The sequence below is a fragment of the Miniopterus schreibersii genome (genome assembly GCF_964146895.1).
Source record: "Miniopterus schreibersii genome assembly, chromosome: 1".
NCBI classification, from domain to species: domain Eukaryota; kingdom Metazoa; phylum Chordata; class Mammalia; order Chiroptera; family Miniopteridae; genus Miniopterus; species Miniopterus schreibersii.
The window spans coordinates 174,605,770-174,619,194 of NC_138101.1; the positions used below are offsets into that span (position 1 = coordinate 174,605,770).

General features: G+C 41.3%; 1 protein-coding gene across 1 annotated transcript in view; it reads right to left on the minus strand.

The window, feature by feature from the left end:
* Window positions 1-2,090: 2,090 nt before the first annotated feature.
* The window catches only part of ESR2 (estrogen receptor 2), a 46,650-nt gene continuing 35,315 nt past the window's right edge, over window positions 2,091-13,425 (minus strand). The window contains exons 8-9 of the mRNA XM_081146237.1: window positions 4,879-5,059; window positions 2,091-3,285 (exon numbers count right to left, since the gene is read on the minus strand). Coding sequence (XP_081002363.1) covers window positions 3,102-3,285; window positions 4,879-5,059 — 365 coding nt within the window. The 3' untranslated portion in view covers window positions 2,091-3,101. The remainder of the gene's footprint in view (window positions 3,286-4,878; window positions 5,060-13,425) is intronic.

The following is a 13,425-nucleotide window of genomic DNA, read 5'->3' on the forward strand; positions in this document are numbered from 1 at the left end:
TTTTGTTTTTAATACGATCAACCTCCAGATCTGTTACTAGGCTGACAACTGATAATCTTCTGTTCCCACCTCAATGTTTCGGGAAAATCTCTTCAAAATTATTTTAGGGTTGACTCCTTTGTAGGGAGTCCTGGTGGACAGTGAGCATGTGACAGGCCAGACAGAGGAAGGTGTGGTTAGAACATGTGAAAACTCCCTGTGCAGCTCCCTGGGAGTGCCCATGAGTCCTCTGTAGGAACTGCCAGCTCTCTCCGAGGAACCAGAGTGAACACTATTCTAATGTCCTCTGTATTAAGAATATTCCATGGTAATTATTTAATTGAAATTTGTCTACATGACTCCATATTAGACCCTAGTGTTTGGAAATAAGCCCAAATCTCACTCATTTCCCGCAAAAGAAGTTTCTCATATTAAATGATCACTTAAGTATCAAAACAGAGGACAGGAATCTTTCCACGAGTTTGTAGCAAAGCTGTAGATCTCTGTCTCATCACACATAAAGTGGAGTTGGGTGGGTTTTTTGTTTTTCAATACTCAGTTCCTGCCTATAGTTGTCAGATCCTACTCCCCCTAGTTAATTCCTTTTAAAAACTGGACCAGAAAACACTGAAATCCTTGCATAACTTTGGGAGAATTTTAAGTTGCCCATGGACCACTTGAGGGGATGGATACCCTGCAAAAAGATGATATTTAAAAGAAAGTGCTATTAAAATGAAATCTTTAAAATGGACATTGAGGGGTTAACCCAAAACATGTAAAAATGGCAGCCTGACCTTGCACACTGGTTTCTTCTTATAAATGTCTTAGAGGACATTTTTGGAGCAGATGGGCACAGAGACTCAAAACATTTCATCTGAAAGGGGAGAGGGCCCTTGAATATTCAAAACAACAAAGAATACCTTTCAACTATGGACCATGTTATCTCAACAGCCTACTTGGCCCAGACCCAGTCTAGACCGTACCGAGGAGGCCTCAGGTTAGACTAACCTGTATTCTCAGCACACACAAGTGAGTCCTGAGCCAAGAAGAAACTGACAAAATGTTATAGCCTCCTGGCGCGCTAAATCCAAATGCAGGGAGGAGCAGCCTGAGGGCCATGCAGGAATAGCTGAACAATGAGCCGTGGGCACCAGTGAGTTTTCATAAGAGCACCCACAACTCTGGATAAGCACCTGAGTCCAGTCTGGTGTCTCCATTGGGCATCAAAATTCAACCTAAAGAACTTTACTATATACTAATGGGGCAATGGCTTGGACCTCATTCTGGTTTTTTGGTTTTTTTAACCTGGTCTCTCTTTTATAAATACAACTATATCAGTAAATAATTGTTCAGGGCTGCTGCCTTTGCCTCCCACTTCCCACTCCAGCCTCACATCCCCCCCTGTATTTGTCATGGGGGATTCTAAACTACCCAGAAAGAAAGAAAATTGACCTGGATAACACTGGTTCCTTGGTCCCTATAAAATCAAGCTTATTTTCTGTACTGAATCTCACTAAAGCAGTAACATTGAGTCACTAAGAATAATTTCAGACCACCTCAGACTACAGACAATGGTGTGTTCTCTAGGTAAATGGCCCAGTGTTTCTGAAACAGTTCTGCTCAACTTTTAATAAAATGGCACCAGTATCAAAATTAAGACTTATTCAAGGTCTGTCTCACTAGCAGAAACCAACCTTTATAACACTGAATTACCCTAATGACTTAGTAAATACAGAACGTGCTAACCAAAGTAAACCTATTTTCAAAAAGAAAATGTGTTTAATCTCATAAGGTAATTTTTTTAAAACCACAAAAATTGCACGATTAATTGCTCACTTTCAAAACATAGATGTAACTCATTTTACACATTCACTATGTTCCTGAAAATTTACGAAAATTTCCATTTTTAAAAAGTTAAAATTGTAATTTGAGGTGCTTTATCATCATGTCCTATTTATGTTCTACTTGGAGTAAGAACTAATATTTTACTAAGTTTCTATTTCACCCTGTCCACCATATAAATATTCTGATAAGAAAATATTTTAAAAGAGCCCTAGGGTGTAAACAAATTCTTTTTGTTATAAATAATTACTAAATATTCTCTTTTTTTTAAGTCAAGTTCACAAACCAGGTCTTGTTCAAGTGGTGCGCTCATCAAATCGACACAGTTTGACCCTGAACCTGACACACTAGCAATTCATCCTTCCATGGAACAGTATGCCTTGCACACACACAGCCCTGTTTCTGGGTGGCTGATGTGGCGGCTATGGCTCCCCAGGAAAACGCGGCTGTCACCCATACCCACAGGATAGGACTGTATTCCTGCAAACACAAGAGCCTTCTCCAGCGCACAAACCGGGCCCCTTGGGACAAGAGAGTTTTTAAGGAAGAGCAACTCCAGGGGCAGATAGATTTAAATCCCCACAGTTCTCCATGAGAGTGAGCATACACACAAACACACACACACACCGCCCCCCAATAACTAGCAGGCTCTCAGTGCACATCAGGAGGGAATGGAGATGGCCGCAAGGTCTGGGGAAGAACATGGCTCATGTCCCAGCTTGACCACTGGCTCCCCAGGTCACAACCCCTCTGTCCTTCAACAGAACAACCGCCCTGACATCAGTCCTCACCAGCCTGTGAGGCAGGTATGTGAAACTCTATTCGTTGATGGCCGTCGTGGTTTTCAGCCCTACAATCAAGTGGTCCAGAAAGAGCTTACAAAGGTCTATCCAAAAAGGCAGGTTAGGTTGCTCAATAAAGGTTAGTCCACTTCCTTTAAGTGCCACGTTCTCTCAACTCTTCCAGATCAGACTTCCACCGTTCATTCCAAAACCTCTAAAATGTTTTTTCCAAAGGGATGGTAAAGAGATGGAAAGTAAAAGGGACCAGCAAGAAAAACTGCATTCCAACACGCCCCCTAATAACAAGGAAAACTGGCCTTCTCACCTGACTCCTGGGAAAGGGAGGTCGGGAAAGGATGGTACAGACTGAACCCACCATAGCTAAGGAGAGACCACACAGAAAGACGAAGGCCGCCCATCCCGATGGGGCTCACGATTTGCACTGGAGTTCATGCTTCAGCCGCTGCCTCTGCAGCCTGTTCACCTCCGGGCTGGTCATCACTGAGACGGGTTCTGAGTGCCCTCTTTGCTCTTACTCTTCTCTGCTGGGCTACACTCAGACTCTGTGACCAAGGACTTGCACCCACGAAATGTGTGGGCGTTCAGCATCTCCAGCAGCAGGTCGTAGACTGGGACCACGTTTTTGCACTTCATGCTGAGCAGGTGTTCCATGCCCTTGTTACTATGGGGACAAAAAGGTACCGAGATTCCTTCCTGTGATACAGCCACAGGAACTTTGAAATCTTCCCCAACATAAACAGTCCGTGCACTCACACACTTCCCCGAGCCCTTTGTTCTATGGTTCTTTCAGTTGGCTCCTTCAGTAATCTACACTTAAGGGCAAGGACCATGTCCTGTGACCTCTGTCCCATTACCCACCTGCAATGACCTGGCTGCACCTAGCACAGAGTGCAATCGATTCTCATTCACAGTAGTTACATTCTATAGAGTCACTGCAAACACTGAGTTGGCAGATGCTGAACCATTGCTCTTGAGGGAAATACAGGGTTAGGGTGCTGAGAACCTCTGCTCACGTTTTCATCAGCCCATTAATAACCCTGTTGTATCTGTGTTTTTGCTTATAGACACCTTACTATATATACTTGATTCATTAACAGACTCACGGCCTATAGCCGCATGGCTCATGCTTGAACTTCTCCGTAGGGCACATCACAGCCTACCTGCCTTAGGAATACTATATGGCACTTCAGCACTGTGTGTGGAGACCATTTGTGGGCAATGAAATCGCCAACAAAAAACAACAATGCAAACACACGGCACTAAACAGGCCACAGAAGGGACACCTGTTACAGTATAAGAACGAAACAAGATGGCAGAGTGTGACCTAGTTTGACCTCAGCTGGGATGTAAGCACAGGCAACTCAGATGTTTTTGCCACTCTGTGAATGTCCCCAAATGACCACGAAAGCCCCATGAGTAATCAAGTTAGGGGGTTACAAATAAAGTTTAGCAAGCAGGCAAATTCACAAATACAGAAACTGTGAATGACAATAGACTGTTCTGCAAATGGTTGTGTGCCAAATAATCATTAAACAGAAGCAGAGATCATTTTCATTTCCTAACCCTTGTTAAAATTCTTGAGGGGTATGTTGTCCTCTTCATTGCCCCTAGACATTCCTCCTTATCGCCCCTCTTCCAGTTCAGGGCAGGCTACCCTCATCCTGGGTGACACAAAGCCACCATCGGGCACCACACACCATTTACCACGGCCCTGCCTTCCAAAGAACTGTCAACTCACCAGTTCTCTTCGGACTCGTCCTCAATATCCTGGTGCTATCGTAAGGAAAGAGCTTTAGGGAAGGCTTTGTGCACTTCCTCAGGTCACCGACCTCAAGAGTTGATCTAGGAAAGCTGGGTTTAACCTCTTCAAGAAAATGACCTCTGGGCTCCAGCCCTAGGTAGTGCAAGGAGGGGGGGGGTTCACTTTAGGGAAGGACCTGCCCCTTTTAGAACTCCTTAAACAAGCTAAAATCCCCAACATCTAAGAATTAGATGAGCCACCACAAGATACCATAAAGATCCTATAAGGTGCCACACAACAGTCATCCAGTGCCTACTATGTGCTGACCTTTGGCTACAGGTGTGTGCACTGATGAAGAACCCCCGCCCCCCTTCCCTTTCAGGGCTTCATCTTCCTCTAAAGGTAACAAGTCCACCTAATCCATCTCAAACTTGAAAACACTTTTCCCAGTTTTTCACCCTCTGAACATGCCCCCCGCATGTACCCAGTGAAGTGCCCCCGCAGGGATTGTACCTGGCGTGTCTGACATGAGAAAGGAGCATCAGGAGGTTAGCCAGGCGGACAGACTGCTGCTGGGAGGGGATGCCGCTCTTGGCGATCACCCAGACCAGAGCATCGGTCACGGCGTTCAGTAAGTGAGTCAGCTTCCGGCTGCTCTCAGCCTCCTGAGTTGCTGCAGCTAAAGGGTACATACCTGGACAAAGAAGAAAGGCCATGATTCATCCCTCTGCAAAAAGGAAACAGAAGTTGTGTGCTCAGGCGTTAAGCATGCTGACATTCTCCTGAAAGGAGGCCAAGTTGATCAAATGGGTTCTGACCTCTGCATGTACGATGAAATCTTAAAAACATGACTGTACCTCCCCATGGTGTCCAAAGAACCAGCCCCATGGCTGAACGGGAAGGGTAAGCCTGGCTGAATTGGGGCAAACTAAGCTGCCCACTTGGCCCAGAACTGTGGCCTTGCCTTGTAAATATATCTAGTTGCCTCAAACCATTATATGGTGTATATGTCATTTGCAGGAACAAATACACATATAAAGATGGTCAGAAAGTAAGATTAAGTTTACTCTTAGCCCTTAGGGGACCCCTCATTAAGGGGAGTTTAATAAACTAATGACCATTGCTATGCAGCTCCTACCACCCATCCCTTTTGTGTGCCATCTGCAGTAACAGTGGGCCTGCTGCCACCTCTGTCAGGCCATCAGCATCCAACCTCTGGTGGCACCTTGCTGGGGACAGGAAGACCACCAGTTTGGAGTCAGACCTACTTTATGTCCACTGTCTGCAGCTCTCTGACCCCAGACCAGTTTCCCAGTTCCTCACTGAGCAAGGCTTGCAGGCACAGGTTTCCTGAGGTCTCCACAACCATACCACTAGAAAGGTTGCTTCCCCTATATCCTGCCCTGCCCTGTGCTTAATTCCCTTCTGGCACTACGATCTGAGATACTGTGGCCTTCCAATGATTGCAAAATAACAGCTCAGGTAGATCTCCTTCCCCCACCCCTATATCCTCAACCCCTGACTCCTTGATTTCTGGAAGCAGGAGAATAACTAGCTTCTCTTCCAGGTTTTCAATTTCAAACTAGAACTAAAGAGCAAATGCGTATGTGAAACCAGCAGGGGAACTGCCAACTTTTGACTGTAATGAGAATGAAGGATGGCTGGCACTCCATCGTCCACAAAATCTGTTTTGGCAATTTTTGTTCTTTATTGGCATTTTCAGTTTAATTAAGGCAACTGAGTTAAATTAAGGCAAGGGACACACTGAACCACAATTATGCAAACGTGCTTCACCACATCCCTGGGACACAACCCTCCATAATGTCTGATGATGTAGATTTAAAATATTTGTCTTTTAAACAGCCCGGAACTGCTTCTCTCACCCTCCTGCTCACCTTCTTCTCCACAGTGACTCTGAGCCCCCCATGTGCTCAAACCTCCCACTGTCGTAACTAGCCCTTCCACTACAGGGGAAACATGACCCAACCTCAACCCAACATGCCCCTTTGAGTAGCCAAAATGCAGATCTGCTCATGTGGCTCTCCTTAATGAGTTCCCAGCTCTTGGCGTTGCGTCCAGTCTGCCTGGAACAGCTATCAAGGGTACCGGGCTCTTCCTGCTCTTTTCATCCTCAGCTCCCACCATACCTCGCCTTGAACCTTAATTTCAATTCCTTGAACAGGTGATGCATTGAACATGCTGAACTTCCTGCTTAGGAACTCTCCTCCTCCTCCTTCCTCTTCTCTCCCTTCTCTTGCTATCTAGACCCATTCCTCCTTCAGATCCCAGCTTGCTTGAACTTCCTTCTGGAAGCCTCCCCTGATCCGCAAGCTGGATGTCTTCACACATGCCCCACAGCCACCCTCCCACCCTCAAAGAAATTGGGCATAAGCACTTCAAGGGCACAGACCCTGTCTGTTTTGTTTTTGCTATAACCCCATCACCTAGTGCAATGGCTAGTGTGAAGAAAACACCCATAAATGGAAGAATTAGAATGAATTCCTATAGGTTCAAATTTTTACATTTCTTAGCCAATCACATCATCATAATTGAAGTGATAAATATACATGTCAATGCATATTTTAAGTATACTACAGAAAATTATTAATTAAATGAAAGTATGGAGAAGATTGTTTTAAGCTTTCTTTCCCTAAAATTGGCCCCAGGTGCATTAACAAGTGCTTTCTTTTAACTACTCTTTAGTCTGTTCTGCTACATGGCATGTGCTCCATGGATTTCTACCACCATAAAGAAATCTTATGTCTTTGGATTTTAAAAATAGCCAAAGTTGTGTACCTGTACATGGCTCAATCCAAAGTGTCAAAGATTGAAAATATAAAAATAAATTCTCAGCTTATACACAAATATTCATATCAACATTGCTCATAATACCCTACAAATGGGAAAAACTTAAATGTATACCAACTGATGAATAGATAAACAAAATGTGGTATATTCTATACAATGGAATATTATTCAACCATAAAAGGAATGGATTCTATTTGCTAAAATATTTTCGAGATACAACAATTCTATTAAAATACTTAGCATCTATGTGTTTGAAAGATAATGGTCTGTTGTCTTCTTTTCTCCCAATATCTTCATCTTGGTTTTCTATCACAGTAATACTGGTCTCAAAGAATGAGTTGGAAAGTATTCCCTGCTCCTCAATTTCTACAAGAGTGTTTGTAAACTTGATATTATTTATTCCTTAAATGTTTGATAGAATTCTCCCAGAAAAGCTCTCTGGGCATGGAGTTTTCTTTGAGAGAAGGTTTTTGTTTTTTTAAATGTGTTTTTATTGATTTTAGAGAGAAGGGAGAGAGAGACAGAAACATCAATGATGGGAGAGAGTCCTCAATCTACTGCCTCCTACACACCCCTCACTGGGGATTGAGCCCACAACCTGGGCATGTGCCCCCACCCGGAATCCAACCATGACCTCCTGATTTATAGGTGGATGCTCAACCACCTTTGCAAGGTCGCGGGAAGGTTTTTAACTACAAATTAGTTTCTTTAACAGATATGTGACTATTCAGGATTTTAAAATTTCTTCTTGATTGAGCTTCAGTAATTTGTGTCTTTCAAGGAATCTGTCCATTTCATCTAAGTATTCAAATGTGTTGGCATAAAGTTGTTCATACTATTACCTCATTATTCTTTTTAATATCTACAGAATAGTCATGTCTTTCACTGCTGATGTCTCTCACTACCTCTCTCACTACTGTATTGGTAATTTGTCTTCTTTCCTTTATCAGTCTGGCTAGAGACGTATCAATTTTATTTATCTCAAAGAATCAGTTTTTGGTTTCCTTAATTTTCATCTTTGTTTTCCTTCCTCCAGTTCCATTTATTTCCACTCTAATTTTTATTATTTCTTTTCTTCTGCTTACTTAGGGTTTGGTTTGCTCTTCTTTTTCTAGTTTCTTTAGGCTAGAAACTGAAGTCATTAATTTGAGACTTTGCCTTTATTCTAATATAGGCCCTGAGGGCTATAAATTTCCCTCAAACTATTGCTTTAGCTTCAACCCAAATATTTAGCTATGTTGAACTTTCATTTTAACTTATTTCAGAATACTTCCTAATTTTACTTTTGATATTTTTCTGTGACCCATGGGTTTAGATATATGTTATTTGGTTTCCAAATGTTTGGAAATTTTCCAAGATCTTTCTGTTATTAGTTTGTAATTTAGTTCCACTGTGTCAAAAAAATTACTTTGTATGACTTAAATCCTTTACAATGCATCGGGACTTTTTTATAGTTCAAAATATGGTATAGCCTGGTAAATATTTGATGAACACTTGAAAAGGATGTATTTCTGCTGTTGCGGGCAAAGGGTTGTATAAACATCTATTAGATCAAGGTGGTTGACGGTGTAGTTCAAGTCTTCTCTGTATTTACTGATTTTCCATCTACTTGTTCTATCAGTTACTGAGAGGGGTATTACAATCTCCAGCTATAACAAGGGATTTGTCCATTTTCCTCTGTAGTTACATCAGATTTTGCTTCTTATATTTTAAAGTTCTTTTATTTGGTGCATAAATATTTAGGATTTTTATGTTTTCTTGACAAATTTATTCATTTATCATTATCCCCAAAAATATTTTTGCTCTAAAATTTACTTTTTCTGGTATCAACATAGCCTCTTCAGTTTTCTTTTGATTAATCTTAGCATGGTACATTTTCTCCCATCCTTTTATAATTAACTTCTTTATGTCTTTATATTTAATTGGTTTTCTTGTTGGCAGCAAACAGTTGTACCTTAATTGTTTAATCAGTCTGACAGTCTTTTTCTTTTAATTGCGATGTTTAGCATATTTAATTTTAATGTGATTTTTGATGGGATTCTGTTTAAATTTACCATCTTGTTAATTTTTTTCTATTTGCCCTATCTATACTCATATTTTTCCTTTTTTAATTTTTTTTGCCTTGTTTTGGATTATTTTTTATGATTCCATTTTATCTCCTTCATTGGTATATGTCCTAATTCTGCTGAGTTATTTTAATGGATGCATTTGGGTTTCTGATATACATATTTAACTTATTGCGGTTTACTATCAAGTAATACTATCATACACTTCATGTCCAAAAACAGTGTACTGCCCAACCGGCGTAGCTCAGCATTTGAACATCGACCTATGATCCAGGAGATCATGGTTCGATTCCCAGTCAAGGCACATGCCCAGGTTGTGGGCTCAATCCCCATCAGGAGGCGTGCAGGAGGCAGCTGGTCAATGACTCCCCCACCCCACCCCACCCCGCCTCTCTGAAATCAACAAAGATATATTTAAAAAAAACACAACAGTGTACTTTCACTTGGGTTCTCTCAGCCTTTGTGCTCTTGTTATACACTTTCCTTTTACATAAACCCACAATACACTGCTATTATTTTTGGTTTAAACCAGGGGTGGGAACGTCCTGCCATGGGCCGTATACTGCCCAAAAAGTCATTTGGTCTGGCCCTGTCAAGGCAACCCATTTTGTATGGCCCTCGAATGACGTTATAAATATCCAAATGGCCCCTGGCAGAAAAAAGGTTCCCATCCCTGATTTAAACACTAGATTATCTTTTAAAGATAAAGAGTTTTAAATAAGAAGAAAATTATTATATTTATCCACATTGTTACCATCCGCAGGTCCTCTTCATTCCTTTGTGTTACCCATGTTTCCACCTGGTATCCTTTCCCTCCTGCTTGAAAGACTCCCTTGAACATTTCTTATAGGGTAGGTCTGCTAGAGATGAATTCTTTGTTTTTGTAAGTCTGAAAATATCTTTAGTTTGCTTTCATTTTTGAAAGACACTTGCATTGTGTAAGGAATTCCTCACTGATAAATTTTTCTTAAAGTACTTCAAAAATGCTGTTCCTTTGCATCCTTGACTTGCATCTAAATAGAAATTTGCTGTTACCCTTATCTTTGTCCCTCCTCCGAAATATCTTTATTCTATGGCTGCTTTTAGGATTTTTCTCCTTATCAGTGGTTTTAAGCAACTTGATTATGATGTGCCTTGGCGTGGTTTTCTTCTAGTTTCTTGTGCTTGGCATTCATCAAGGGATTCCAAATTATGCACATTAACAACTATAGTTGTCCCATAGTCTCCTAATGCTCTGTTCACTTTTTAAAACTGTCTTTCTTCATTCTTTTTTGGTAGTTTCCTTTGCTACAACTTCACACCCACTAATCTTTTCTTCTGTTGTACCTTGTTGATGTAAGTTCTGCATAGACGTAGTTTTCACATTTAGAAGTTCAATTTGTGTGTGTGTGTCATATTTTCTATGTCTCTCCTTAACCTGCTCGTGCTTGTCTCTACCTCTCGGACACATGGAACAGAGTTACAGTAACTGTTTTAATGTCCTTGTCTGTCTACTAATTCTATCATCTGTGTCATTTGGGGTTTTTTTCAGGTTGATTGGTTTTTCTCCTCATTATAGGTCATATATTCCACATCTCTGCATGCTTGCTAACTTTTGGTTGGTTAGCAGACAAGGTGAATTTTACCTGGTTGGGTGCTAGATATTTTTGTATTTCTTTAAATAGTCTTGAGCACTTCCTAGGATGCAGCTGAGTTAGTTAGCAACAGTTTGATCTGTCAGGCTTGCTTTTCAGTTTTGTTTGGTAGGACCAGAGTGGCCTTTCCTCTAGGGATAATTTACCTGCTACTGAGGCAATACCTTTCTGAGTACTACACCCAGTGTTCAGTATAGTCACAGGGTCTTCCCCTCTTGCTGGTGAGAACATCACCTATTCCTGGCCCTGTGTGAACTCCAGGGGTTGTTCTGCCTGCTCCTTCTGGTGGTTCTTTCCCTATCTGTGGTTAGTATCCTCATAAGCATGAGTAGATGAATGCTCAGCTGAAGATGAAGGGGACCCTCTGCAGATCTCAAAAGCCTGTGTCCAAGTTTCCTCTCCAGTACACTTCCCTGAAAATCCTAGCTGCCATGGCCTCTCCAAATTTACAACTTTATCTCCTCAGTTCAGAAAGACACTGGTGTCTACCTGAGTTACCTCTCCCTATGTTGCAACCTGGAAACTGGCTCCAGGTAATAAATTGGGCAATCAAAGGGATCACCTTGTTTGTGTCCAGTACCTTGTGGCCTATTGTCCAATGTCCAATGTCTGTTTTATATATTGTCAGAGCTTTTAAAATTTAAGGTGGGAAAGTGTATTCTGTCCTTGTTTTTACTTTTAATTTAATGTTACCAATAATCCAGAAGAAAAAGGCCTATAGTTTCAAATGCCTAAAATCTAGCATAGAAAAGACCCACCTCTCCTAACAGTGGAAACTTTCCAGTAGAAACAGAATCCCATTTTCTAACAGTGACACTGAACAGAATAAATTCATTTTAACAACTGTTATGACTATTACCAAGCAAGAAAGGAACTTTCTTAAAGAAAGATTTCTTAAACTTGGATTTACCATAAACAAATGCTAGTCATTTACTGCCTCGAGTGGTAATTACATCACATGCCTGCCTTACCCTCTGTAATTCTCTCAAATACAACAGTTCTGTCAGATGCCGCAGGAACACCATAGCCTTAGTCTTTCCCACAGATGATGCTTTTAGCTTTCACAACACAATCTGATGTCTCACAGACTGAAATGACTGTAAGGAGCCTTGCCAAACAGACGGCTTTCTACTGCAAAGTGTTGTAACAACAAGCAAACTGCTTTCTAAGGAGCATTTTGCTGCACAGAAATGAGTTCTAAATAATTTCTGAAAGTAAGAGAAGCCCCATAATGTGGCATTTGATGATTCTCCTATGCCAACATGGGACTATACTTCTCAAGTAAATCTTCCCTTTAACAAAGAAATGGCAGCACACGTGTCAGGTGATGTCTGTAGGTGGGTTGAAAGAAGATCAGGAAAAGTTGATTTTTTTCCCATGAGCAATTCCAAACATCCCAGCTGGACATTTCTATATGCACATCAACTTAATTGCTGATGTAAGCTGGGCCTGCGTATTATTTTGTAAAAGGTGAACGGCAACAATAATGTCAAGAAGGTGCCAGAAGCCCCAAAGCATTTAGGTGTCTTCTTGACTTTCTCTACAATTTGCATTTGTCCAACAATTTACCATTTCCACTCACAAACTCCTTGCTTTGCAGGACTTGGGTAGCAAGTGTATTAGGTTCAAGGAATATGTCCTGTCAGGCAGGTAAGGCCAGACTGACCCAACTAGAAAATATCCAATGGTTGTCTTCAGGGTTTCTGAACCTCACATGACCTGCAGATTCCTTCTCTATTCTCGCTACTCTTTTCTTCAAGACCTAACCCCATCGCCCACCCTTGCCCAGTCATCTCCTAGACAGCACCTCATGCTCTATACCAGGTCTACTCAAAGTATGGTCTGTTACCAGCCCACAAAGAGATAAGTAGAAATTGAGGGTAACCATTTGGAAACTTTTATAGCAATTGACAGAGTAATTTTAAATCAGTTGAATGTAATAATAAAAAAAAACTAGGACTTGTATTTTATACTTCCATTTCACTTTTCTGGTAATTTATTTTTATTACATTTTACAAAGGTAACTGTCTATAATAATTTGGAAATTAAAAAGAAAATGAAACCTGGCCCTTCCCCACAGATAGTCTGAGAAGCATTGCTCTATAACGTTTCCCTTGTCCCTTCATCAAAACCAGCACCAACGTCCAGGAGTATGTGGGAGTGTTAGAGAGGAAATGAGTGTGGGCTTGAGAGAGAGGTCAGCTAGCCCCAGATCAGGGGGGAAGCCTAGAACCCATATGGCCACAAGTTCTGCATTCAGTTTTGGCTTCAGGAACTGCTGCTTTGGCTGATTTAAAATAAAGAAGCATAGTCCTGGCTAGGTAGCTCAGTTGGTTAGAGCATTGTCCCAGTACACCAAGGTTGTGGGTTCAATCCCTGGTCAGGGTGCATATAAGAAGCAACCAATAAATGTATAAATAAGTGGAACAACAAGTTTATGTTTCTCTCTCAAATCAATCAATAAAATTGTTTTAAGGGGGGAAAAAGAAAGAAAAGAAAAAAGAAAAGAGAAAGTGGCATAATATGATCCCACAGATTCCTGTTGTTTCAAA